Here is a 25,143-nt window from a genome sequence, read left to right on the forward strand (position 1 = left end):
CGGAAAGACCACAGTTCGAATCCTCCCACTTGACTATGGTTCTCAGTGACTGGACCTTCGCTCAGTCTCTGCCTTCTCTCAGGGCTGTTGTGGGGATTAAATGAGGGGGAGAGCTATGTCCGTCAGTTCCTCGGAGAGAAAAGGCAGGCTGTAAACGGCAAGCCATGCCATGCCATGCCATGCAGCAGGCAGCTTTCCACAGGGCAGCCATTTCTTCCAAGTGCGCCTCCTTGTGGTGCGATTGGAATTTTATCTCACAGAATCATCGAATCGGGTTGGACCCCTCCCGGTCATCTAGTCCAGCCCCCTGCAATGCAACTAAATAATCCTTGCTTCTGCTTAAAAACCTCTGATGAAGGAGAGCCAGCAGTCGGGGGCCTCAGGACAGCCGTGACCCCAGGAAAACACCCATAGTTTCTGTACATCTTGGCTGAAACCGCCAAGGGGGGGGGGAATGAGATTTTAAAGGTGTTTGCTGTTTCGTTCCTGCCCAGAGCACCCGCAATGAAGCCTGGGCTTGCATGGGCTGGCTCTCCAGGCCACCGAACGTGAGGCCACCATTGTGCTGGGCCTCCTTCGATGTTGGCACTCACAGAGGGCACTTGAGCGCATTGCGGTCTCCGGTGACCTGGGCAGGTCACCCTGTTGCTGCGTCGCTTTCCTTTTCCATGAGCCCATCGCTGGGTTAATTAGCCCTGTTGCTGAGATGTCACGTTAAACCCCACCATGGCACCGGAGAACAGAGCACAATCAGCAAACGAAACAAGACCTCCATTTAATTAAAAAACCCAGAACTGCAAGAGAGAGAGAGAGAGAGAGAGAGAGAGAGAGAGAGAGAGAGAGAGAGAGAGAGAGAGAGAGCATTTGTTCTTCGCGAGCATATTAGCTTTCCAGAGGCGGAAGGCGTCTTGAGTTCGTCTGGGGTTCCTGCCCAGCAAAGGAGGCCTGTTTTTTGAATTTCATTTCATTTCATCGTCTGCGGATTTTTTTTTCCACCTGGGGGGGAACAGATGACAACAACGCTGTTCTTTTGCTTCAGAAATCGAGGTGGGTTATGAGATCCAGAAGGCTGTGTGGTGAAATTGAAAGCATCAGCCCTGCACATGTCCGAAATAATAATAATAATAATTTATTATTTATACCCCGCCTAACTGGCTGGGTTTCCCCAGCCACCCTGGGCGGCTCCCAACAGAATACAGTGGTGCCTCGCTTTACGAATGCCTCGCACAACGAAAAACTCGCTAGACGAAAGAGTTTTGCGTTACGCGAGGCATTCGTAAGACGACAAAATTTTCTATGACCGCCGCTTCGTCTTACAAAGTGTGGCGGCTGCCCCTGCCTGTCTTCCCCTTGGCTCGGGGAAGACAGGCGGGGGCAAGCAGCTCCCGCTGTGATTCGGCTCCGTCCCCCGCCGCCGCCTCTCACCTGCCTCCCCCGACACAGAGCGCAACTTCGGAGACCTCCGAAGTTGCGTTCCGTGTCGGGGGAGGTTGGCGAGAGGCGGCGGCGGGAGAAGACCTTCCCCCGCCGCCGCCTCTCGCCCTGCATTGCAGGGGGTTGGACTGGATGACCTTGGGGGAACCCTTCCAACAATTCTATGCTTCTGAGTGTTTATACACTGATGCTAGAAGCCTGCGAGCCAAGAAAAGGGCGGACAGGAGTGCTTTGTCTCAGGTGACCTAGCGGGTGGAATGGAAACCTGGTGGAACGGAGAGAACTGGTGGATTACACAGATCCGTGGCCAGCTCCTTCCTTGGAGGTTTTTAAGTAGAGGTTGGGTGGATGCTGGAGCTGAGATTCTTACCTAGCAGGGGGTTGGACTAGATGACCCTCGGGGAGCCCTCCCAACTTTACGATTCTATGAGCGCGGCTTGGACCCTGGCGCTGGAGCTGAAGCTTTATTTGACGAAGCGGAAGGAGGCCGGTAGGGACAGAATATGCTCTTGCTCGGTACAGCATGAGACTCTTAATCTCAGGGCTGTGAGTCTGAGTCACACGTTGGGCATTGCAGGGGGTTGGACTAGATGAGCCTTGGGGGACCCTTCCAACTCTAGGATACCACAGCTGGAGCATCCCCTGCTCTGGCCTCGGCTGCTTCCTCTTTCCCTCTCTCTTTCCCTCCAGGCGATGAAGAAGATGCACAAGGCTTGCTTAAAGTACCCAGACTGGAAGCAGAAACACAACCCACATTTCAAGCCCTGGCTGTACCCGGAGCAGAACACCCTGCCCAGCCTGGCGCTCTCGGATCTGGCCATCCAGCACGCCGACTCCCTCGAGAACATCGACGAGAGCAGCCTCTCCGAGACCAAAGATGACCGGGGCGAAGCCAGCGACGAGGACAGCGTCAACTGAACGACGCCGACATGCCTCTCCTCCGCATTTGCGCACCCGGCCTTTGTTTTGTCTGTGTGACCCAGGCCTTGGCCAGCCGGGGTCCGCCGGCTCTTTTGGACTACAACTCCCACGGCGCCGGCTGGGCCTTCTGGGAGTTGTCGCTCAAAAGAGCTGCGGGGCCCCAGCTTGCCAAAGGCCGGCGTCACCAACGCAGTTTGTGTTTTCCGAAAAGATACCTCCATGCCTGTCTGGCACATTCAGTGGTGCAGCGGGAGAAAAGCGGGTTGGGCTAGATGACCCGGGGGGTCCCCTTTGACCCCCCCCCCAGTTCTGTGATCTCCACTCACAGGTGTAGCAAAGCACTCATCAGTCCCCTCTCCGGGTGTTTTGGACTATAATTCCCATCACCCCAACCAGGACAGCCTTATGATGCCGGTGGCGGAGTTTGGGCTCTCAAATTTCAGCGGCGCATTGAGCTGCGCCAAAATCCAGTCCCCACCCCACCCTCCCTCTTGCCTCCCATTGTTTGTCATTGTAGCGGCGCCCTCTCAGCTCAGCGCCCAATGCAGGCGAACCAATCGTGCCCCCCTAAATCCACATCTGGCTCATGGGAGTTGTAGTTCGAAGCAGCTTGCGGGGCTTCAGGGTGCCAAAGGCTGGCATAACCAATGCAGCCTGTGGCTTTTAAACCGATCCCCTCTCCAGACGCTTTGTGCTACAACTCCCACCGGCCCCACCTGAGACAGCCTTAAGACGCCACGGCTGGTGGGAACTGTAGTTCGAAACATCTTGAGGGTGCCCAGTTGGGGGAAGGCTGGGGAATAGGTGGCGTAAATAAGACTTTTCCTTTGATGGCGAGCAGCAGACCAGATGTCCTTTCCCCTTTTTGGTTCCTTGTCCGTCCAAACGACTGCTTTGCTCCTGCCAGGAAAGGCGACAGATCCTTGCCCTGCCTTTGGTTTTAAACACACATTTTAAACCAAGTCACAATTGTGTGGGTGCTTTGCAATGGTTTTGCATGCGAGAGAGCGCTGCAGTTCCTCTCCAGGATGGGTGGAGAAGCAAATTTCAAATTTTTCTGCTCCAGATTGCTGCCTCCCCCAACCATCCGCGTTTCAGGTCCTTGCCGTGGCTGGTGGGGCCCCTCTCCCTGAAAATCTTGTCCCCCTGCGGAGGTAGCTGAAGGAAACACTCTGGACACTCCCAAGAGCCTTGTACATCTATTCGTCTGGTTCAGTGGCTGCTATTTTTCACTCTTTTCTGTGTTACTCCATAATTGCTCTTAGAGCTGCCTCTTGTGGGTTGGGGGAAAGTCTTTTCTTTTTGGTGTGCTTGTGATGGCCGTGGAGGGAGCTTCCGCTTTTGCAGGCGGGGTGTGTGGGGGTCTTTTCGCAATAGGTTCGGGGGCCGAAGTCTCCCACAGGCTTCCTCCTTCAAGCCTGTTGCCTTCTTTTCTCTCCCTGCAAAATCTGGAAGCCTGGCAAACAGGCAACCTCTGGTGTGGCATTTAGCCACTCACAGATCTGGGGTTTGAAGACTGTTTTATTGGGGGGGGGGTGTCCTTGAAGCCCCTTTTGCATTTCGGGGGTGGGGTGGGGGCAAAAGAAGAAGAAGCGAGATTTCATACGTTGTTATCGGAGTCGTTTATTTCAAAATAAAAGAATTCAAGCAAGCCTGCCTGTCTTCTCTCTTTGCATTGGAGACGGCCGAGATGATAAAATATCTGGAAACCGAGCCTTGTAAGGAACGGTTGAGAGAGCTGGGTATCTTTGGCCTGCAGAAGAGAAGACTGAGAGGCGATATGAACCGCCCTGTGACCTTTGGATGAAAGGAGGTACATAAATTTAATAAATATATCAGAGCCACCTTCAAATATCTCAAGGACTGTCCCCCGGAAGATGGAGCGAGCGGTGGGGGTGACAGAAAGGAGGGTGTTTTCTGCAACCAGAGTGAAAACGCCACTGGGACATGGTCACCAGGACCCGACATCCTTGCAAAAACATTTTTAAACTGTTGTTATTTTATCAAATTGATAATAAACGAGGATAACAGTACTCAAACAATTCAATAAAAGGGACAAAAAGAAAGTGAGCGTGGTCAGATGAAAGGAAAATATTTGAAGAAACGTGTGCAAAAGAGGCAATATGGCAGTATGCCAAGATGTGGCATAAACATCGGATCACAAACTCTCATGATCAAAAATAGCACCAGATTATATCATACTGTATTTGGACGGCATTTGCCATACATGCAACTTTTATGATTTTTTTCCATTTCTTTTGTTAAAGTTATAATACTTGCACTACATTAAAAATATTCACCACCCCTCAAAATAATAATAATAATAATAATAATAATAATAATAATAATAATAACAATAACAACAATATCCTTGCTTTCCAGAACGCGAACGCTTTTACTAAAGACTGAACATCTGGCGCCCTCGTGTGGCGGCACTTGGAAATACTTGTGTGTGTGATAATAATAATAATAATAATAATAATAATAATAATTTATTATTTATACCCCACCCTGGCTGGGTTTCCCCCACCACTCTGGGCAGCTTCCAACAGAAAAATAAAACACAGTAATCTATTAAACATTAAAAGCCTCCCTGAACAGGGCTGCCTTCAGATGTCTTCTAAAAGTCTGGTAGTTGTTTTCCTCTTTGACATCTGTTGGGAGGGCGTTCCACAGGGCAGGCGCCACCACCGAGAAGGCCCTCTGCCTGGTTCCCTGCAACTTGGCTTCTCGCAACGAGGGAACCGCCAGAAGGCCCTCAGTGCTGGACCTCAGTGTCCGGGCAGAATGATGGAGGTGGAGATGCTCCTTCAGGTATACTGGACCGAGGCCATTTAGGGCTTTAAAGGTCAGCACCAACACTTTGAATTGTGCTCGGAAACGGACTGGGAGCCAATGTAGATCTTTCAAGACCGGTGTTATGTGGTCTTGGCGGCCGCTCCCAGTCACCAGTCACCAGTCTAGCTGCCGCATTCTGGATTAATTGCAGTTTCCGAGTCACCTTCAAAGGTAGCCCCACATAGAGCGCATTGCAGTAGTCCAAGCGGGAGATAACTAGAGCATGCACCACTCTGGCTAGACAGTCTGCAGGCAGGTAGGGTCTCAGCCTGCGTACCAGATGGAGCTGATAGACAGCTGCCCTGGACACAGAATTGACCTGCGCCTCCATGGACAGCTGTGAGTCCAAAATGACTCCCAGGCTGAGCACCTGGTCCTTCAGGGGCACAGTTACCCCATTCAGAACCAGGGAATCCTCCACACCTGCCCGCCTCCTGTCCCCCACGAACAGTACTTCTGTATTGTCAGGATTCAACCTCAATCTGTGAGCTTTTGATTCCTCCCCAATAGTTGATCATGTTGGGGGCAAAAACCACAAAGTGGGGAAGGAGAGAGGGGAATAATCCCTGAGTTTTGAGATAAGGCAAAAGCTTAATGCAGAACTTCCAAGTGTCCCTATTTCCCAGGGACAGTCCTGGATTTATGGAAGTTTCTGATTTGATCCTGAAATGTCTTATTTTCCCTTAGGACATCCCTTTTTCCATCGGAGGGTATTGAGTTATGTGCCCCCCAGGTCAAGGAGATAAGTAACTGTACAATCTTTAGAAGACATCTGAAGGCAGCCCTGTATAGGGAAGTATTTTTTAATGTCTGATTTTCTATTATGTTTTTATATACAGTGGTTCCTTGGTTCTTAAACTTAATCTCTTCCGGAAGTCCGTTCCAAAACCAAGGCTTTCCCATAGAAAGGAAAGCAAAATGGATTAATCTGTTCCAGACTTTTTTAAAAAAACACACACACCCTAAAGCAGCGATTTAACATGAATTTTACTATCTAACGAGACCATTGATCCATAAAATGAAAGCAATAAACAATGGACTGCAGTCAATCGATCAATCAGGAGCTGAACTGGGTTCCACACAGTCACAGAAACAAAACGAAAAAGAGCTGCAAAAACAAAACCGCAAAATAAATAGCAAAACCAGCCTCAGCGTAATGCTCAAAACGGAAGTGTGGCACTCAAAACGGAGCACGTTCGGCTTCCAAAAAAAGTTCCCAAACTGGTAATTCTGGCTTTGCAGTGTTTGGGATCCAAGTTGTTTGAGTACCAAGGCGTTTGAGAACCAAAGTACCACTGTATGTTGGAAGCCGCCCAGAGAGGCTGGGGCAACCAAGTCAAATGGGTGGGGTATCTATTTATATATATAAATGTTCCCACTGTGTGCGCGGATGCAACACCCTTCCTCTGTAACCGCTGAACCAAATTGCATCAAATTAGGACAAAGCGTACCTTGCCCATCAGGGAAGGATCTGGCATAATTCCCCCCCCAAAAAAGTACACCTTTCATACCTAAAATAATGATTAAACACAAAAAAGTGGCGCACAAATTAGACATCACCAGCAGAAGCTCTGAAGACTCCAGCAGCATCCAATAGAAAGGCAGATTGCGCGCTGTCACCAGCAAAAGCTCTGAAGGGTGGCGCCAAATAATGATGTCATCAACTGAGCAACTGAAACCACCAAGGTGGCCATTACCAGACAACCCACAGAGTCAGGCCAGGGCCAAGGAATGGAGATACAGGGCAGGGGCCTCGGCTACCATTTAAATACCATTTTTAACATCTATATGAAGCCGCTGGAGAGATCTTCAGGCGGTTTGGGCTGGGTGTTCACCAGTATGCGGATGACACCTAACTCTATCTCTCTTTTAAATCAGAACCAGTGAAGAGGGTGAAGGTCCTGTGTGAGTGCCTGGAGGCGGTTGGAGGAAGGATGGCGGCGAACAGATTGAGGTTGAATCCTGACAAGACAGAAGTACTGTTTGTGGGGGACAGGAGGCGGGCAGGTGTGGAGGACTCCCTGGTCCTGAATGGGGTAACTGTGCCCCTGAAGGACCAGGTACGCAGCCTGGGAGACTCACAGCTGTCCATGGAGGTGCAGGTCAATTCTGTGTCCAGGGCAGCTGTCTATCAGCTCCATCTGGTACGCAGGATGAGATCCTACCTGCCCGTGGACTGTCTCGCCAGAGTGGTGCATGCTCTAGTTATCTCTCGCTTGGACTACTGCAATGCGCTCTACGTGGGGCTACCTTTGAAGGTGACCCGGAAACTGCAATTAATCCAGAATACGGCAGCTAGACTAGTGACTGGGAGCGGCCGCCGAGACCACACAACACCGGTCCTAAGAGACCTACATTGGCTCCCAGTATGTTTCCGAGCACAATTCAAAGTGTTGGTGCTGACCTTTAAAGCCCTAAACGGCCTCGGTCCAGTATACCTGAAGGAGCGTCTACACTTCCATCGTTCAGCCTGGACACTGAGGTCCAGCTCTGAGGGCCTTCTGGCAGTTCCCTTATTGCGAGAAGCAAAGCTACAGGGAACCAGGCAGAGGGCCTTCTCGGTGGTGGCACCCGCCCTGTGGAATGCCCTCCCATCAGAGGTCAAGGAGATAAACAACTACCTGACATTTAGAAAACACCTAAAGGCAGCCCTGTTTAGGGAAGTTTTTAATGTGTGACATTTTAATGTATTTTAATCTTTGTTGGGAGCCGCCCAGAGTGGTGGGGGAAACCCAGAGAGATGGGCGGGGTACAAATAAATAAATAAATAAATAAATAAATAATAGTCCAAGCCAGGGCCGACAGTCTAGGCCTCGGCTCTACTTTAAAGCCTACCAACTAGGGCTCTGCTCTACTTTACAAATTAGGCCTCAGCTCTACTTTACAGCCTACAGACTAGGCCTCAGCTCTACTTTACAGCCTACAGACTAGGCCTCGGCTCCACTTTACAAACTAGGCCTTGGCTCTACTTTAAAGCCTACAAACTAGGGCTCTGCTCTACTTTACAAATTAGGCCTCGGCTCTACTTTACAACCTACAGACTAGGCCTCGCCTCTACTTTACAGCCTACAGACTAGGCCTCGGCTCCACTTTACAGACTAGGCCTCAGCTCTACAGCCTACAAACTAGGCCTCTACTCTACTTTAAATACTATCCCGAGTGGAGCCCTGGGTGGGGGAGGAGGGGCCCGAATAGGTCATGGGCTGACATAGGGTGGGGGGAGCCACAGGGTGGGGGGAGGGGGGACAGGATACCTCATGGGTCGCTACAGGATGGGAGTAATCACAGGGATGATACACAACAACGGAGTGGGGGTGGGGAAACACATAGTCTAGGGGGGAATGGATACATCCTTCCCCCCCTTTCCTGGGAAACAAGGGCCCTGATTCAAGCACAGCAAACAATCATAAGAAAACAAAAATAATTAAAACAACAAATCCGAGGACAAACTTCATGCATCCGGAAAAGCATATTACATCAAAACACTAACCAAAAACAAGTTCTGCAACTATTACCATTCAAAACACAAATGACATCAGTACTCCCCCCCAAAAAAATCCCACAGCAACGTGTGGCCGGGTGAGCTAGTAAATAATAAAATTAGCAGTAGTTCCCCTCTCCCCATGAATACAGTAAGCCAGAACATAATGCCAGTAACCTGAATATTCAAAGTGCTTTCAATTATTATGTGCTGTACTTTGGTACCATTCTAGTCTTTGGGTTATCAATAAGTCTACTAGACAGCATGTCTCAGCTCTGCTTCCAGAGTCGGAGGCAGCCATGCTTCTGAATCGCAGTCGCTGGAAACCCCAGGAGAGGAGAGAGCTCTTGTGTTCGAATCCTGATTGTGGGTTTCCCATAAGGGGCGTCAGGTTGGCCCCTGTGAGAACAGGATGCTGGACTAAGGGGGCCACTGGCCTCATCTGGAGGGCAGCCTCTTCTGATGTTCTCATCGCTATGCAGTCTTGGCTGCCCTCCAGCTGTTTTGGCTGAGGCCAATGGGGATTGTTGTCCAAAACATCTGGAGCGTCCCAGGTGGGCTGTAGTGTGTTGAGGCTGCCTCTCCTGACAGTAAGAGCTGTTCGACAGTGGAATTTGCTGCCAAGAAGTGTGGTGGAGTCTCCTTCTTTGGAGGTCTTTAACCAGAGGCTGGACAGCCATCTGTCAGGATTGCTTTGATGGTGTTTCCTGCTTGGCAGGGGGTTGGACTGGATGGCCCTTGTGGTCTCTTCCAACTCTTATGATTCTATGATTCTCCTGCTCCTTTGTCCCATGTCACCTGAAGAGCAGAAGAACGTAAAAAAAAAGAAAAAGCCCTGCCAGGTCAGGCCAGTAGCCCATATAGAGTCCAGCATCCTGTTCTCACATTGGCCAACCAGTTGCCTGTGGGAAACCCTCAAGTAGGATTCGAACACAAGAGCACCTCTCCCCTCTCGTGGTTTCCAGCAACTGGGATTCAGAAGCATTGCTGTCTCCAGCTGGGCAGGGCAGAGCAGAGCCATCGACAGCTCTCTCCTCCATTAATCTGTCTCATCCCCTTTTAAAGCCTCCCAAGTTGGCAGCGAGTTCCTGTGGCAGTGAGTTCCATAGTTTACCTCTGTGCTGCATGAAGAAATCCTTACTTTTTCTCTTCCCCGCCTCTTCCTTGGAGACCCCTGAGTTCTACTGAGAGAGGGAAAAACCCTTTTCTCTAACCACTTTCTCCAGGCAATGCATCAATTTATGCCATTCTGTCAGGTCACCTTTTCCCTAACTTAAAAAGGCCCAAGCCTTGCAACCTTTCTCCCTTGTGGGTTCGCTCAATCGGCTCGATCATTTCGGCTGCCCTTTCCTGCACCTTTTCCAATGCTGTAATATCCTCCTTGAGGCAAGGCAACCGGAATTGCTTCTCTCTCCCTCTTTCCTTTTTAATCCAAGTAAATATTCCCCGTTTTTTAATTCCTCCCACGGCACACGGATCTCGTTTAATGGAAAGGAAAGTCCTGATTCCCGTGAGATTCTGCTATCCTATCTTCCTCCTCCTCCTCCCACCTCCGGGGTGATGCACAACTCCAGGTGAGTCTCTCGGCAGCACCTTTCGGGGAGTTAGGATGGGTGCCTCGGACGCCAGGGGGCACAGAGGTGAAGGGAGGGAGAGGCAGAGGAAGAGGAGGAGGAGGACTGGGGGCCTTGTGCTGAGTCATCGCAGCTGCGGCATCGCTAGCTGCTCCCGCTGAGTCACGCTTTTGTTGCATGAGGACCGTCTCCATGGCACTGGGGTGCCAATCTTATTTATTTATTCCTCTGATTGTTCGTGCAATTCATAGGGCTTCCTGGAAGCCGAATGCTTGGAGTGGCAAACAGGAGTTTAATGCCGGAAGGCACAATTGGGGCATTGCCCTCCTCCAGGGCCTACAGCACAAGATGCTGACCTATAATGAGTCCATCTAGTTCAGTAGTGTCTAAACTGGCAGGCAGCGGCTCTTTGGGATTTCAGACAGAGTCTCTCCCCTGCCGCTGAGCCATGGCCTCATCCTGTATGTCAGTGGTGGTGTCTTGCCAAATGCAAGGTGGTTCTTCTCAAATGAGATTCAGAAGTAATACAAAACACAAGTGAGTGAGAAGATTAATGGTTTTATTCTAAACAGCAAACAATATATACATACGAAGCAAGTACTTAAGTCTGCCACTTGGAAGCCCTCAAGAAGCGGGCAAGTGACTCCGCTGGTAGCCTCAGTTTCCACGGCCCCGAGGCTGTCAGTCCGTGCACGAGCTTCTCTCAAAAACTCTGCCCCAAACCATCCGATTTATAGCTAGCCAACCTGTGTGGCTTGCCCAACTAGCTATTGCGCAGATCATTCATTACTGTGGTCTAAGCCACTGAGCCTCTTGGGCTTGCCGATCAGAAGGTCGGCGGTTCGAATCCCCGCAACGGAGTGAGCTCCCGTTGCTCTGTCCCAGCTCTTGCCAGCCTAGCAGTTTGAAAGCACACCAGTGCAAGTAGATAAATAGGTACCACTGCGGCAGGAAGGCGAACGGCGTTTCCGTGCGCTCTGGCACTCATCACGGTCCTCCGTGCGCTACTAGCGGTTTAGTCCTGCTGGCCACATGGCCCGGAAAACAGTGGGCAAACGCCAGCTCCCTTGGCCTGAAAGTGAGATGAGCACAGCAACCCCATAGTCGCCTTTGGCTGGAGTTAACCGTCCAGGGGTCTTTTACCTTTACCTATGTCCAGAATTGATGCTTTTGAATTATGGTGCTGGAGGAGACTCTTGAGAGTCCCATGGACTGCAAGTAGATCAAACCGATTCATTCTGAAGGAAATCAACCCTGAGTGCTCACTGGAAGGACAGATCCTGAAGCTGAGGCTCCAATACTTTGGCCACCTCATGAGAAGAGAAGACTCCCTGGAAAAGACCCTGATGTTGGGAAAGATGGAGGGCACAAGGAGAAGGGGACGACAGAGGACGAGATGGTTGGACAGTGTTCTCGAAGCTACGAACATGAGTCTGACCAAACTGCGGGAGGCAGTGGAAGACAGGAGTGCCTGGCGTGCTCTGGTCCATGGGGTCACGAAGAGTTGGACACGACTAAACGACTAAACAACAACAACACGTCCAGATCATCCATTAACCACCCCCTCCCAGTGCCTCACTTTCTCAAAACTATGTCCAACATCAAATAAGGTACCCAGCAATATCACTTCCTCCCAACTAACTGATTAGGACATGAAAAGCTGTTCTTCATCCCATCAGAGAACTTAACAAGAGACAAGGGGAGGAGGAAGGAACAGAGGCAGGAAGAATAACCATGTCAGATTGCTAACTCCTTGAAATACCATTTATTTTCCGGATGCATTGCCCAGGCAGGTGAGCACGGCCGAGGTGAAAAAGAGGAATGCCACCTGAGCACTCTTCCTCTCTCACAGTCAGGGCTTCCAAGAAGCATTTTATCCAGGGATTTGAGAGGCCACCCTGGGCTGCTTTGGGACGAAGGGAGGAAGAGATCCCTGCATTCCAGGGGGTTGGACTAGATGACTGCTGGGGATCCTGGCACAACCGTCCAGTTCTCTGACGGGAAAGCTAAAAATACAGTAAAAATAAAGAAATCATGAAGATTGCAACCACGGGAAAGAGGATCGGCCCTCCCTTCTCCTGGAAGATTGTCCCCTCCAGGGATGGAAGGACCTGCCAAGCTCAGTTCTATCAGTTTCTCCTTCTTCTATCCTAAAATTCGTTTTTTTACACCAGAGTCATCCATGATTGGACCTCAAGGTTAGGGTCCCTTTACCTTTACCTTTTTACAGCAACTTGAAAATATTCCTTTTAAAAATTCTAGCGTGGATTTCTCTCCGTAAACGCATTCTTGACTGCGGTTTTGTTGTACTCATTTTGGGCAGCTGTTTCCTCCGCTATTTTAAGTAAATGCGAGTCGGTTGGAAAACTGCCAAGCAGATTTTGACCAAGTGCAAATTTCAAAGGACTTTGAGAAAGCGCAAAGTTAAGAAATCCGGCTTTAACTGTGAAGTGAATCAAATATCTTCCCCCCACAACAATTCGGTTTGAAAACTGCCTTCCATGGGAGCCCATGCAAGGCTGTGCCCATCAAATCACATCCTGCCCACCTCCCTTTGCACATTCACCCAACCTAATTTTCAGCCCCGTTTCAGAAGGTGGAGTGTTTGCTAACATTCTACTGCATGCATTCCTCTGCTGAGCAATACCTACTATGTGGCTTTATCCAATGGATTTCAAAAGAAGGTGCTTATTCCAGACAATGATTTGCAGGCAGTCAGGGTAGAGAACCCACATTTGAGGCGAACCCAAATCCGGCTGCTGGGTTTTCCACGAGGCACGGTGCTCTACTGCTCTCTAGAGAGGCGGTATCTCCAAATCTGTGGCCCAGCAGCGGCTTAGGCCATGTTGCGCCAAGAGCTGGGTCTTGATGCAAGTCCAGGAATCAAACTCCAGAGGGGGCCAGTGGTCCAGTTCATCACTAAAGTAATTCATTTGGCTCTTGAGCAGCTGAGAAGCAGCACTGAACCCATAGCAGGAAGAGGAAGGCAAAAGCAGCCCCTCCAGACACATTTTTAATAATAATAATAATAATAATAATAATAATAATAATAATAATAATAAATTATTTATACCCCACCCATCTGGCTGGGTTTCCCCAGCCACTCTGGGCAGCTTCCAGCAAAATATTAAAATGCAATAGTCCTTCAGATATTAAAAGCTTCCCTAAACAGGGCTGCCTTCAGATGTCTTCTAAAAGTCAGATAGTTGTTTATTTCATTGACATCTGGTGGGAGGGTGTTCCACAGGGCGGGCGCCACCACTGAGAAGGCCCTCTGCCTGGTTCCCTGTAACTTGGCTTCTCGCAGGGAGGGAACCGCCAGAAGGCCCTTGGCGCTGGACCTCCGTGTCCGGGCTGAACGATGGGGGTGGAGACGCTCCTTCATCTATACTGGACCGAGGCCATTTAGGGCTTTAAAGGTCAGCACCAACACTTTGAATTGTGCTCGGAAACGTACTGGGAGCCAATGTAGATCTTTCAAGACCGGTGTTATGTGGTCTCGGCAGCCGCTCCCAGTCACCAGTCTAGCTGCCGCATTCTGGATTAGTTGTGCGTTCATTGGTGCTCATGATGCAATGGGCGAGTCTTTCTGTTATGGTCCAATCCTGCTTTGCACAGCTGGGCTACATTTGCCTGATGATCCAGCAGTAACCCCCCCTCCTTTTTTACATGATTGCACCTTTGGTGGTGTATTTGCCTGGGATTTGGTCTATATCTCCCATGGGTGCTTTAGCTGCGATGTCTGCATTGCACCGGGGGTGGGGTGGGCTAGATGACACTTGGGGGTCCCTCCCAACTCAACACATCTATGATTTAGGCCGCCTGCTGCAACCCTGTCCCTGGGGAACAATCCCCATCAAACTACTGTACATGGGACTTACTTTTGAGTAGGAATGGACAGGGTGGTGGTGATGCTGCTGTTAAAGGATGCCTGTTTTCCTGCAGCCAGTAATAATAATAATAATAATAATAATAATAATAATAATAATAATAATAATAAACAATAGTGCACCATCAAGACCGTTCTCCCAAACGGAGATGGAGAGAGCCCCCAGTTCAGCTGACCCTAAAAGAGGAGAAAGCTTGTGGTATACAGAGTCATAGAACCATGGAGTTGGAAAAGACCCCAGAGATCATCTAGTCCAACCCCCGGCCAGGCAGGAATATGCAGCTGTCCCTTAGGGGGATCAAACCTGCGACCTTGGTGTTATCAGCACCGGCGCCCTCTAACCAACGGAGTGCAGTGCAAGAGGGGGCGGGGAAAACCCCAGTTCCAAGGAGCCTTGCTGCCCTGGGTGCAAAAGGTGCTCTCCTTCCCGGGCAGCCGCGCTTTTCCTCCGCCCCTCCCGCAGGGACGTTTCCTCCCAGTTTTCCCCGGCGGAGAAAGGGAAGAAGGGAGGAGGAGGAGGAGGAGCGGAGCCCGCGCGCGAAGGAGCAGCGGCGGCGGCGGCGGCGGCGGAGCAAGCGCCTCGCCTGCACTACTCCTCTGCCCTCCTCTCGCGCCTTTCCTTTCTTTGCGCGTCTCCGCCGGGGAGGAAAAAGAAGGGAAAAGGTGTCCGCGGCGGCACCGTCTGGCCAGCTCTTCGCCCGCCGGCCTGGAAGGACGGAAGGAAGGAAAGAAGGCAGGCAGGCAGGCAGGCAGGAGGGCCGGCCGGGGAGGCGCTTGGCCGGCGGCGAGCGCTTCGTGCCCCCGCCCAGGCGCCGCCTCCGCCGGCCGAGGGCGCAAGGAGGCGTCGGGGAAGGAGTCGGCGAGGCGGTAAGTGGACCTCGGGCTGGGTGCGGGGTTGCTCTCCTTTGCCTCTGGCTGGGCAGCGGAGCCTTGAAGAGCTGCGAGGCAGGCAGGCATTCAACGGGGGGAGCTTCCCATCCGCGCCCGCTCCCTTTCGCCTTTTGGAGAAGCGTTCCCCGTTGGCTTTCTGCCTGCCTCGGGCTGGGGGAGCTTCTAACACCGCTCCCGTTCGTCCTCATTTATTTGGAGAAGCTCTGCCCTGCTCCGCACCGCTGAGCTTGTGCAAAGCAGGCAGGCATTCAACAGGGAAAGCTTATTCCAAACACTAAAGGGAGCAGCAGGGGGGGAAACTTCCCCTGTTGAGTTTCTGCGAGGCAGGCAGACAGAAAGAGAAGGTAAACAGGGGAAGTCTCCCCCTCCACTCACTTTTGTCATTGAGAGAAGCTTCCCCTGTTGGATTTCTGGGAGTTTTCTCCGCTGGTCCTTTTTGCCCCCCTCCCTCTTGTTAGTGACCTGCTCGTGAAATGGATGCAGCAGCCGAACAAGTGTGTTTAGGATTACACATGAATGAGGCTATGATTGTTCTGTCTGTTTTGTATACATTATAAAATGAAAGTTTTTTTAAAAAATCCTAATTAAAAAAACATAAATGAACGAGGTTTCTTGGGAATGTAGAATTGCAGAGCTGGGAGGGGAACCTCAAGGGTCATCTAATCCAACCCCCTGCAAAACGGGGGGGGGACAGCTCGTAAACCAGCCCTCCCCAACCTGGCGCCCTCCAGCCATTTGCAACTACAACTCCCAGGAGCCTCCGCTAGGACATCAGTGGGGCTTGTAGTCCCAAAGAGCTGGATAGCGCCCGACTGGGGAGGTCTGTCAAACAGGGAGGCTCAGAGGCTACAAAACAGGCCCATGCTGTGACATTTCTGCAAAGTGGGCTTTGTTTTTGCTGTGGAAGAGGTGTCACTTCAGAAAAGCGAAGCCGGGAACATTATTGGACGCAGAACTTGTAGCACTGCGGTTGCCTTTATTTTGTATTTATTTGAGCTTTGCTTGGAAATAAACCCCGTTTGCATTTCCCCAGACCTTTTAAACTCCTCCCTCTCAGTAAGCAGAAGTACGGTAAGCCTCGCAGAATTCAATAGCCCCAGTTTTGCTTGCGGCCGAGACCTATGCAAAATTCCTTTCTTGCTTCTTGCTGGAATGCAAGAATAACTAGGGTTTTGTGTCCTAGTTGTGTTTTAAAGTATAAATGCATATGAAATGGTTTTCATTGGGGCAGGGATTTTAAATAGGTCTTGGAGCTGCCTCCAGCTACAGAGGGGAAAATCGTTTTAAGTGCATGTAATTGGGTCTCGGGTGCTCTAGGGGCTTGCAAATGTGTGCTTGCTGCTTATAGAATCGGAGAACTGTAGAGTTGAAGGGGATACCAAGGGTCATCTAGTCCAACCCTGTGCAATGCAGGAATCTCAACTAAAGTATCCCTGACAGGTGGCCGGGGGGGGGGGGGTTTCCCACATTGAGTGTGGGACATGGTGGGGCAGGGAAGGGACTTTCCCCATTGCTAGCTTTGCTCATCTATAGTTTTTTTTTAAAAAAAGATTTGCATAGTGGAGCAGCATTGTGATCCGAGGGACTACTTTACAGGGTTGTTGTGTCAGACATGGGGTGCAGCTGATCTTGGGGCGGAAAAATGTCCTGGGTTAGCCAGGCTGTGGCTCATGCCCTTTTTGGTCTCGCAGTGTGGTGAAACTCTACCTTCACTGGAATATTTCCGTTAACTATGTGTGATTTCAGTATTTGTGGACACCCGCTTCTCTCTATATGTCTGTGGGTCCTTTGGGGTTTTCGCCAAGCATGTTTCTGAAGACATGAGGACTAGCGACTTGCTCTTCTAAAAGTAAAACGAAAAGCCCCTACATTTTTGGAATGCTGATTTTAGAGGTAGACATCAAACGGCTGCAAGTGAATTTGTGAATCCTTTAGACTGCAATCTGATGATATTATTATTATTTTATTATATTTGTATACTGGCCTTCATCTGTAGATCTCAGGGCGGTTCACTGCATAAAATTACAAGACAAAAACACAAACACTTCTTAAACAGACTTATGAGCTCATTGGGGGGCTATGACACTGTGTTAAAGGTTTTAAAGGTAAAGGGTAAAGGGACCCCTGACCATTAGGTCCAGTTGTGACCGACTCTGGGGTTGCGCGCTCATCTCGCATTATTGGCCGAGGGAGCCGGCGTATAGCTTCCAGGTCATGTGGCCAGCATGACAAAGCCGCTTCTGGCAAACCAGAGCAGCACATGGAAACGCCGTTTACCTTCCCGCTGTAGCGGTTCCTATTTATCTACTTGCACTTTGATGTGCTTTCGAACTGCTAGGTTGGCAGGAGCTGGGACCAAGCAACGGGAGCTCACCCCGTCACAGGGATTCGAACCGCCGACCTTCTGATCAGCAAGCCCTAGGCTCAGTGGTTTAACCCACAGAGCCACCTGGGTCCCAATGTTAAAGGTTTTAACCCTGAGTAAAAGCTGCCTCCTACTTGGTCATCTGACCTGAGAGCAGGTGTGTAGGACTCTCCAGGATTTTAGCCTGAGGACATTCCCAGCTCTACCTGGAGATGCCAGGAATTGAACCTGGGACACCAGAGGAGCCTTGCTGGATCAGGCGAGTGGCCCGCCTGTTCCAGCATCTTGTTCTCACAGGGGCCGAGCAGGATCCGAACCCAAGAGCCATTGCTGCCTCTGACTCAGAGCTCAGCTGTCATGGCCAGTAGCTTTATCTTCCTCCATCCATTTGTCCAGTCCTTTTTAAAAGAGCCAGTGTGGTGTAGTGGTTAAGAGTGGTAGACTTGTAATCTGGGAAGCCGGGTTCGGTCTCCGCTCCTCCACATGCAGCTGCTGGGTGACCTTGGGCTAGTCACACTTCTCTGAAGTCTCTCAGCCCCACTCACCTCACAGAGTGTCAGTTGTGGGGGAGGAGGGGAAAGGAGATTGTTAGCCGCTTTGAGACTCCTTCGGGTAGTGATAAAGCAGGATATCAAATCAAAACTCTTCTAAAAGCCACCTGGCTCGGCGGTCCGTTCCTGCGCCCTGTGGCAGGGAGTTCCGTAGTTTTAACTTCTGCATGTGTAGCAGGTTCTCTGCCGCTGACTCCTTACCGAAGTCTGCCGGCGGCTCAGATTTGCTAAAGCTGGGAAATTTGAGGGACGTAGCTGGCATGCCTTTGCGAGAGAGCATGCCTTTGCGAAAACCCAGAGCCGGCTGAAGCAGGAACAGGAGGAGATGGAGACGGGCTTTGGCATGTCTGCGAGGTAGCCGAGGGGGAACGAGGCCTGCAGGGCCGCCAGCCAGTGCGGGAGCCAAGACTTGTGTGCTGGGTCCTGGGTCCTGGGACGTAAGCCTTGGCTTGCGTGCCACAGCTGTTCCTGGCAGCGGTGCCAAAGGAGAGATGTACATGGCTTGCACGCTTGGAAGCTGCATCCCCGAGGCTTCCGGTTGGTGCCGGAATTGAGGCTTGCTCTCCAGCCTCCTCTTTTGCAGCTGGGAAAACAATGCGGCTTCGACAACCTCGCCGTGCGCATATCTGGGGTTAGAGGGATGATGCTCCCAATTTCTGGGTCGTTTTAAGAATTCAGCAGCAAGCCAGGGATGGAGAGAAATTCCACGTCTTTTTTGTTGTCGTTGTTGCTGCTGCCTTGGTGACCACCAGGTGACTGGGATTTTTTATTTTCTTTTTTTAATCTCCGGCTGTAGAGTCCAAAGTGACAGCTTCTTTGCTTCTTGGAGCCTGCTCTTGGCTTCCTGAAAAATAATTGAGAAAAGTCATGGGGGCCCTTGAAAGATGAATGGATGTGTTGTGGCGCCGAGGGCTCTGTCAAATTTGGGAAGCTTTTTCAGGGCCCCCAAACTCTCTGCTAGCCTGACTCTCCCTTCTCTGCAGGCTGGAAATAAAGGGTCGCTCTGATGTTAAAAGGAGGCTGAGCTTCTGATCTTGGCCCCCGCAGATAGAAGGCTGGATGTGGCCCTTTGATTGAGCTTCTCTTTAGAAGAGCCGGGAATCTGTGCCCAGTCCAGGAGAAGTTAAGCAGGGCACCCTCGCCTGGCTCGGAGAGCGGGTAGAAAAGGCTCTTTGTCTGCCGGAAGAATAGGCCAGAATTTTCCCCTTACATTCAGACCTTCCCACAAACATTTCTGCTCCTGCTACGAGGCCGAGGGGGACCTGGCTGCTCCCTGGCGAAGCGCGCGGTCAGCAGGGACGGATCGGTGCCAGGTTTTGCTTTGATTTCCAGGAAGCCACCACCCCTTTCCCGTGGGCTGCCAGGTGAGTTGTTCCCTGTAGCCCAGGCTAAACATCCTCTTTGCCACCCCCCCCCCGTCTCTCTCACATTGTTGGGATGCCTGAAGGGGGCTGAAAAGTGGGGCTCCCTCTTTTTCCTTTCCCTCCCCCACCCTCCAGGGCCCCTTTATAGAATAATAAAGAGCCTGAAAAGTATGTCCCAGTCCCTTAGGGAGGCAGCTTTAGGAAGAGGCCAAAGGGCTGCCCCCCGCATGGATTTGGGGTGCCCATTTAGGCGGCAAGGAAGGGTTTCAGAAATCGGGCCAACCCCCATCAGGCGCAGTGCCTTGGGAAAGTCTCCTGCATAAGCTTGGTGAAAACGGGGGGGAGGGGTGCACGCATGCCCCCCCACTCCTGTGTTGTGCGTTCCCTCCTCTTCCTCCTCCCTTTGAACATTTATTGCGTGCTCTTTTATGAATCGGGATGAATCGGGGTCTGTTCCCCTTGCCAGACTGGGAGGGTCGGAGAATAGAGCACCCTTTCTGATCGGGCTCGGCTGTGGTTCCTTCGTTTTGCTCTTAAGGATGGCCCCGCTCGCCTTATCTTTTCATATTTAATAGCTTAATCCACTCAAGTTTGGCCTTCCGCTTTATGAGGAACTTTGGCGCAGCGGTTTGATTATGCTATTGGTTTTATGGGCTAGACTGAGGGAGATTCCCTGCGCCGTTGGTTCGCTCAGATTCTGGCAGTTTGGTTTGGATCGGTGTGCATCTGTCCACCTGTAAGGGCATTTTCACAAAGTGACATTTAAAGCCCCTCGGCTTCCCGTGCTGGCTCCAGGAATCTGCACTCGTGTGTGAACTGGCAAAGGTGGGGTGGGGGAAAATGATTTAAGTTTGCAGAATGAAAGAGAAAATGAGGGTTGCACCAGTCGTTTGAGGGAATGCAGGAGCCAAGTGGAAAAGCTTGCAATGTTTTGGACTTTTCGGTTTAGAGAAAAGGTGAGAAAGAAGTGTGTAAAATCATGTGTGGCCTGGAGGAACTGGCCAGAGAACAGTCTCTCTCTCTCTCTCTCTCTCATATATGATGTTGGAAGATGCAGAACAGATAAAATACAGTAACGGGCTTCTTCATGCAGTGCCATTAAACTATGGAACAGGAGGCAATGATGACCACCAACTTGTATGGTTTTAAAAAGGACTGGGCAAACTCACAGATAGCCTTGACATTCTTAGCCAGGCATCCCCAAACTCGGCCCTCCAGATGTTTTGGGACTACAATTCCCATCATCCCTAGCTAACAGGACCCAGTAGTCAGGGCTGATGGGAATTGTAGCCCTGAAACATCTGGAGGGCCGAGTTTGGGGATGCCTGTTCTTAGCTGTGCAGTTAACATCAACGAAGTCTTTCTTCAAGAGGAAGTTGGCACCTGCAGCATGTCGTCCCCGGAACCCATTGCAACGTGAGTGTCTCATATTAAGCCGAGCTCCTCTCCTCACCCCCCCCAGGGTGAATGCCACATTTCCCCCTCTCTCTGTTGAAATGCGCGGCTTGTCAAAGTAGATGCAGGGGACCTCTATGTGTGGGTCTTGGGGCAATTGCATCCTTTTCTCTCTTAGGGTCTATCTAGTAGACCCTATATATGAAAGGACGTCATATGGAGGAGGGAGAAAGATTGTTTTCTGCTGCTCCAGAGAAGCGGACACGGAGCAATGGATTCAAACTACAAGAAAGAAGATTCCACCTAAACATTAGGAAGAACTTCCTGACAGTTAGAGCTGTTCGGCAGTGGAATTTGCTACCAAGGAGTGTGGTGGAGTCTCCTTCTTTGGAGGTCTTTAAGCAGAGGCTTGACAGGCATATGCCAAGAATGCTTTGATGGTGTTTCCTGCTCGGCAGGGGGTTGGACTGGATGGCCCTTGTGGTCTCTTCCAACTCTATGATTCTATGATTCTAGTAGGTTTCAGCCCAAGCCAAGATATTTTGCTGCCTGAGGCAGAGGAGGAACTGCTCCTCCCACCCCCAGCTGTTTCCTTCTCAAGGCAGCTCAAGTCATTTTGGTACCCAAATGAAGGGAAAACAACAACTAAACCCAATTAAAAATAAAATAACTAAAAAATGAAAGTGGTTAACCATTTCCTGCCCCGTTTCCTTTTGCCCTAATGGTAGGGCCGGCCCATAACCATCTGGTTGCTGCAGCCACTGGGTAGCACCTTGTCCGCCTCCTTCCAGCAACTCCTGCAGCCCAGCTCTGCTTTCCTTTGAACCACATCTTGTCGTCTGGGCAGCCCAGGACCCCAGACAAACTGCCCAGGCTTGCAGGTCACTTCAGTGCTGCTGACACAGCAAAAACAACACGGGAGGCAGCAGTCCTGAGTTGCCGGCCTCTGCAGCCACAGCAGGCGCTGCGATTCTCCAGCAGTTTGACTTCACCCTCCGAGGCACGCTCCATTGTCTCCTGAGACAAGTTGTGCCGATTCTGCGGATGAAAGTGGTTAAGTGGGCCCACATGGGTAAGGCGATCTAAGTTGCAGGTCGACTAGTCTCAAGTTGTGGAGGGATTTATTTATTAAGTGTTAACACCTTCAGCTTGGCTCGGGTGCAAGGGAGGTCTTCAGGAAGAGAAGTGCCAGTGTTATTTGGGGCTGCAGGTCAGGGCCCGGTCAAAGGAAGCTGGAACGGTGCCCGCAGGCGTTGCCCAGAGGGGCGCAGAGCCAGGGATTTCTCAGAAGCCACAGGGACATCCAGGCCCGCTGCATTTATAGTGAACGAGGGCAGAGGCTGGACTTCGGCATGTCGCAGGGTGAGGCGGAGGGCAGGGGATTTGGGAGGACAGAGCGGACCGATTTGGGGTGGGTCGAGGATGCCATGCTATGTACAATTCCGAAGAACATGGATCTGATGGTAGGATTTAAATAAACATTCACAATTTTATGGATAGGGAATAGGTCAGGCTTCCTCAAACTTGGCCCGCCAGATGTTTTTGGCCTATGACTCCCATGATCCCTCGCTAGCAGGACCAGTGGTCAGGGATGATGGGAATTGTAGTCTCAAAACATCTGGAGGGCCGAGTTTGAGGAAGCCTGGAATAGGCCATGTATGATATTTGTAGAAGATAGCAGAATATATCTGAATTCTGAATTCTGTAATAGCAGAATTACAAGCCTGGTAGATGAAGGGAACGCTGTGGATGTAGCCTATCTTGATTTCAGCAAGGCCTTTGACAAGGTGCCCCATGATATTATTGTAATGAAGCTGGTAAAATGCGGGCTAGACAATGCTACCATTCAGTGGATTTGTAACTGGCTTACTGACCGAACCCAAAGGGTGCTCATCAATGGCTCCTCCTCATCCTGGAGAGTAGTGACTAGTGGGGTGCCACAGGGTTCTGTCTTGGGCCCAGTCTTATTCAACATCTTTATCAATGACTTGGATGATGGGCTTGAGGGCATCCTGAGCAAGTTTGCAGATGACACCAAATTGGGAGGGGTGGCTAATACCCCAGAGGACAGGATCACACTTCAAAATGACCTTAACAGATTAGACAACTGGGCCAAAGCAAACAAGATGAATTTTAACAAGGAAAAATGTAAGGTACTACACTTGGGCAAAAAAAATGAAAGGCACAAATACAGGATGGGTGACACCTGGCTTGAGAGCAGTACATGTGAAAAGGAACTAGGAGTCCTGGTAGACCACAAACTTGACATGAGTCAGCAGTGTGATGCAGCAGCTTAAAAAGCCAATGCAATTCTGGGCTGCATCAATAGGAGTATACAGGGGTGGCCAACTCCCAAGAGACTGAGATCAACTCACAGAGTTAAAAACTGGCTGTGATCTACCCCCTTTTTAGGGGTTCAGGTCACAGTTGTTGAGCTTCTTTTAGGGAGGAAGAAAGCCACATTTTTAGGGGGTGCAGGGCAAAAATGTTGAGCTTTTTTAAGGGGAGCCAAAGTTGTTGAACTTCTTTGGGGGGAACCAGTGATCTGCCAGTGATCTACCATGGACGTCCAGTGATCTACCGGTAGATCACGATCTACCTGTTGGACATGCCTGGAGTATAGCATCTAGATCTAGGGAAGTAATAGTACCACTGTATTCTGCTCTGGTCAGACCTCACCTGGAGTACTGTGTCCAGTTCTGGGCACCACAGTTCAAGAAGGATACTGACAAGCTGGAACGTGTCCAGAAGAGGGCAACCAAAATGGTCAAAGGCCTGGAAACGATGCCTTATGAGGAATGGCTTAGGGAGCTGGGTATGTTTAGCCTGGAGAAGAGAAGGTTAAGGGGTGATATGATAGCCATGTTCAAATATATAAAAGGATGTCATATAGAGGAGGGTGAAAGATTGTTTTCTGCTGCTCCAGAGAAGCGGACACGGAGCAATGGATTCAAACTACAAGAAAGAAGATTCCACCTAAACATTAGGAAGAACTGACAGTAAGAGCTGTTCGGCAGTGGAATTTGCTACCAAGGAGTGTGGTGGAGTCTCCTTCTTTGGAGGTCTTTAAGCAGAGGCTTGACAGCCATCTGTCAGGAATGCTTTGATGGTGTTTCCTGCTTGGCAGGGGGTGGGACTGGATGGCCCTTGTGGTCTCTTCCAACTCTATGATTATATGATTCTATATAAGGAGGTAAATAAATCAGAAACGGGAGTCCAAAAGGGGGGAGGGAGGTTTATGTAATGTGTATGTTATAAATATATTTGTAATGAGAGAAAAGAAGAATTATATATATAAAAATACTATGTACAGTTCCGGTTGCCTCCACTCAAAAAGGATATTGGAAATGGTTCAGAAAAGGTAGAGCTTCCATACTTTCTGGACATTACCGGGATTTCTAAGGCGGAATTGACGTCTGGGGGAGAATTTCTGAAAGGTGGCAAGTCAATCAAAAAAATCACTGTGGTTTTTTTTGGAGGGAGGGAGTTTTAGTAAAAGGAACTAAACAACTTTGGGAATAAGGAAGGAAAGGTCGCAGTGCTAGAGATGTTCATAAAAATTCACATGGCACAGAGAAAGGGCTTCTTCACGCAGTGCGTAGTTGAAACTGTGGAACTCCCTGCCACAGGAGGCAGAGATGGCCACCAACTCGGATGGCTTTAGAAGAGGATTAGGCAAATTCAAGGAGGAGGAGAGAGCTATGGCTTGCTGGCCAGGAGGGTTCTTTTCTGCCTACACAGTCAGAGGCACCAGTTCTTCCCAGTATCAGAGTACTGGTTGGCCCCTGTTTGCCTTTTGAGACTTTGTTATGAGGTTAAAATAACAAGCCAATGGGAATTCTGAAGTAAAGAGAGAGGGAAAGGGTTAGGAGAATGAAAAACAGCAACCAGGGTTCACAGCCTCATAAAATAAAGAGCATTCTCGAGTGACTAATGATTGAATTGGATGTTGCAACAAGAACTGACTTGATGAGCAGGGAGCGCAAAACAAATGAGATGAATGCTTTGAATATTTGGCTCCCTGAAGTCAGGGTTTCTTCCTATTTCTGAGAAATGAACAGCATCTTCAGGGTGCAGCAAGACCTACGGATTTTGCCAGAGGATGTCCGGATGAAATATGACTTTTTTTTTAGGGTTGGCCCTTTCTTTTAAAATGCCCCCCTCCCCCCGCTTCCCCAAACAAAGAGGACCTCCCTGCACAGAGAGAAATAGCAGGTCAGGGAGGCAAAGGAAAAGCGGGATATAGGCAGATCCGTAAAACTTGCTGGATGAAGAGGCCCAAGTGGAAATTTACTGCTGGGAATTCTTAGGCGGGCTGCATGCCAAGCGGTAAATGGGGCAGCAAGAAGAACTCACAGGGAGACGGGCAGGGGGGTGGGAGAGAAGAAGCAGAATTCTTTGCACTGCGCTCTCCCGCCGTCCTCTCCCCGGGAATTGGAG

At 50.3% G+C, this 25,143-nt stretch overlaps 2 protein-coding genes across 14 annotated transcripts in view; both read left to right on the top strand.

Moving 5' to 3' along the window:
* The window catches only part of STARD10 (StAR related lipid transfer domain containing 10), a 54,560-nt gene extending 50,554 nt beyond the window's left edge, over positions 1 to 4,006 (top strand). For both annotated transcript variants that reach the window (XM_035114939.3, XM_088668486.1), the window contains exon 6: positions 2,125 to 4,006. In XM_035114939.3, the coding sequence (XP_034970830.1) occupies positions 2,125 to 2,352 (228 nt within the window). In that variant the 3' untranslated portion in view covers positions 2,353 to 4,006. The remainder of the gene's footprint in view (positions 1 to 2,124) is intronic.
* Positions 4,007 to 14,685: 10,679 nt separating this feature from the next.
* Positions 14,686 to 25,143, top strand: part of ARAP1 (ArfGAP with RhoGAP domain, ankyrin repeat and PH domain 1) — a 127,991-nt gene continuing 117,533 nt past the window's right edge. For 2 of the 12 annotated variants that reach the window (XR_015949747.1, XR_015949748.1), the window contains exon 1: positions 14,686 to 15,004. The gene's annotated coding sequence lies outside the window, so the exon portion shown is untranslated. The remainder of the gene's footprint in view (positions 15,005 to 25,143) is intronic. The other 10 variants (XR_015949749.1, XM_088668489.1, XM_088668487.1 and 7 more) reach the window with 6 other exon arrangements.

Source organism: Zootoca vivipara, chromosome 4 (genome assembly GCF_965207765.1).
Source record: "Zootoca vivipara chromosome 4, rZooViv2.hap1.1, whole genome shotgun sequence".
In the NCBI taxonomy this organism is placed as follows: domain Eukaryota; kingdom Metazoa; phylum Chordata; class Lepidosauria; order Squamata; family Lacertidae; genus Zootoca; species Zootoca vivipara.